The 2,448-nt window shown below is 48.3% G+C and overlaps 1 protein-coding gene across 1 annotated transcript in view; it reads right to left on the minus strand.

Annotated features, from left to right (window-relative positions):
* Positions 1 to 2,442, minus strand: part of GSR (glutathione-disulfide reductase) — a 49,193-nt gene extending 46,751 nt beyond the window's left edge. The window contains exon 1 of the mRNA XM_023517796.1: positions 2,223 to 2,442. Within this exon, the coding sequence (XP_023373564.1) occupies positions 2,223 to 2,375 (153 nt within the window). The 5' untranslated portion in view covers positions 2,376 to 2,442. The remainder of the gene's footprint in view (positions 1 to 2,222) is intronic.
* Positions 2,443 to 2,448: the final 6 nt, after the last annotated feature.

Below are 2,448 nucleotides of genomic sequence, written 5' to 3' on the forward strand. Positions count from 1 at the left end.
AAAAAAAAAAAAAGAAAAAGAAAAAGTTGTCACTTGCTTGGCTTATGTGGTATGTCCTAAAATTCTTTTCCTGGTTTTCATCAAAAATTTAGAAAAACCACCACTTGGAGGCCACTAACAAGATGAGATAGGCCAGGCCTCTCTCTAAAGCATCAGTAAATAGCTGACCATCCTGAGCTGCTCTTTGTTCAACACTCAGAAGTAGTTTATCTCTCAGTATATTCACATTTATAACAGAAATCCAAAAATGGGTAAGCCTCTTCCAGATTAATACCAGCGAACCAGGCAAGGACAGCAGATGCCACAAGCAAATTCTATAAACAGGTTAAGAAGGCCGGAAAATGCAGAGATAAGAAGTGAGGAAAAAAAGGGGGGGGGCAGCACCAGTGGCTCAAAGGTGGTGGGTTTAAATCCAGCCCTGAACAAAAACTGCAAAAAAAAAAAAAAAAAGAAAAGAAAAAGAGAAGTGAGAAGTGTTGGAGTACTCTAACCATCTGTCCTTAGTGGCACCCTGCAGAGACAGAATAAGGTGGCACCCTTCAGGTCTAGAATAAGGTGTCAAAGTACAAGTTAATAATTAACAAGGTTGGGGGGACACAGTACCTCAAGGCTGTAATCCTAGCACTCTGTGAGGCCGAGGTGGGTGGATTGCTTGAGCTCACAGGTTCAAGACCAGCCTGAGCCAGAGCGAGAACCCCATCTCTACTAAAAAATACAAAAAAAGAAGCTGAGGCAAAAAGATCGCTTGAGCCCAAGAGTTGGAGGTTGCTGTGAGCTATGACGCTACAGCACTCTACTCAGGGCGACAGCTTGAGACTGTCCCCCCCAAAAAAAGTAATAATAATTAACAAGGTTTTTTTCTTTCTTCTCAAGTCCACGTTCATTTTGAAAAAATAACAATGGAGTCAGCCATTTCATAACTGTCCATTTTTTGTTTCATTTATTTCACAAATGCTTTTGGAGCAAGGGATTTTAAGATAAGAGGTACATTAACATAGGAATCCATCCCTGCCCTCAGGAGTTCCTCATTTAGTATAATTTAAACATCAGTCACCAAAGAAATTTAGTGAACCCACCCTTAATCCCAGGTTCCTCTTGGATACAGCATTTTAATAGTCAACACTCAAGTCTTGTGATAGATAAGGCCACACCAATAAGCTGGGAACAAAACTTATTTTTAAAAACTATGGGCCAAGCATGGCAGTTCACACCTTTAGTCCCAGCTACTAGAGGGGGAAGCAGAATTGCTGGAGCCCAGGGAGCTGTGATGGGACAGCGGTGAGCTATGAGGATACTCCTGTACTCCAGCCTGGAAGACAGGGGGATACATTACCTCTTAAAAAAAAAAAAAAAAAGTTTTAAATGGCACAGTGGCTCAACCCAGAGGCAGTAAGATCCTTTGAGGACAGGCGTTCCAGATCAGCCTGGGCAACATAGGGAGACCCTGACTCAAAAAAAAAAAAAAAGAAAAAAAAGGGAAAGGGAAGGAAGGGAAGAGAAAGAAAGAAAAATTATGAATACTTTTTTGTTAGTTTGAAGTCCATCCCCAAACCAAGACAAAACAAACAAAAGCAAATGGTCTGAGAAATCTTATCCTAAGCCCTACACCAGAGCAGCCTGTGTGCAACACCTTGGTCGCAATTCAGATCACCTCCAGGTTTCTCAAATCCCAAAGTCCAGGCTGCAGCTCCGGCCAATTTACATCAGCTCTGGCAGCGAAACCAAGACAGCAGGCTGTCTCCAAGTGATTCGAATGGGCGCCTGTCGTTTGAGAACTACTGCTACAGATGGCTCTGCCCTGGAAATGGGAGGTCAAGCATCCTCATTCCTCAGGGATACCTGCCACCCGCCCCTACACAGAGGCCACCAGCAATTTTCCTAGATGCGGTTTTGTGTTGCACGAAATCAAGAAGGGAATACAATCCTCTCCCACCTGCAGGGAGGAGCAAGGATGCAAGAAATCCATGTTAAATTTAGCAAAGCCACAGCTCTTGCTAATGTAGCGACTGTGCGGGAACAGTCGCGGGCTGGGCTCTGAGGGTCTCAGAGAAGCACCCTAACGCTTCTCTCATCTCCACCTGGAGAAGCCCCGGCTTGGAGGTGGGGAAGCTCAGCGCCGGGGCATGCGAGCACAAAAGGAAGAGCACAGGCTGCCCCTGAGAGGCCGAAACTAAGCGGTACTGCGGGACGCGGGGAAAAGCGGCCAGGGGCCGGGTACTCACGCAAGTGCCACCGAGCTTGTGGCTCTCCACCACGGCGGCCCTGGCGCCGAGCTCGGCCGCCCTGCGTGCACTGGCCAGCCCGCCCGAGCCGCCGCCGATCACCAGGTAGTCATAACCGACGGCGGGCTGCGGCGATTCCCGCGGGCCAGCCATGGCGCAGAAGAGGGCGCGCGGGCCGCCGGCGGGCACAGGTAGCGGGAGGCCGGGGGTGGCGCGCGCCGCCCGC

Source organism: Otolemur garnettii, unplaced genomic scaffold, assembly GCF_000181295.1.
Source record: "Otolemur garnettii isolate 467f Iridium unplaced genomic scaffold, OtoGar3 scaffold00121, whole genome shotgun sequence".
NCBI classification, from domain to species: Eukaryota; Metazoa; Chordata; class Mammalia; order Primates; family Galagidae; genus Otolemur; species Otolemur garnettii.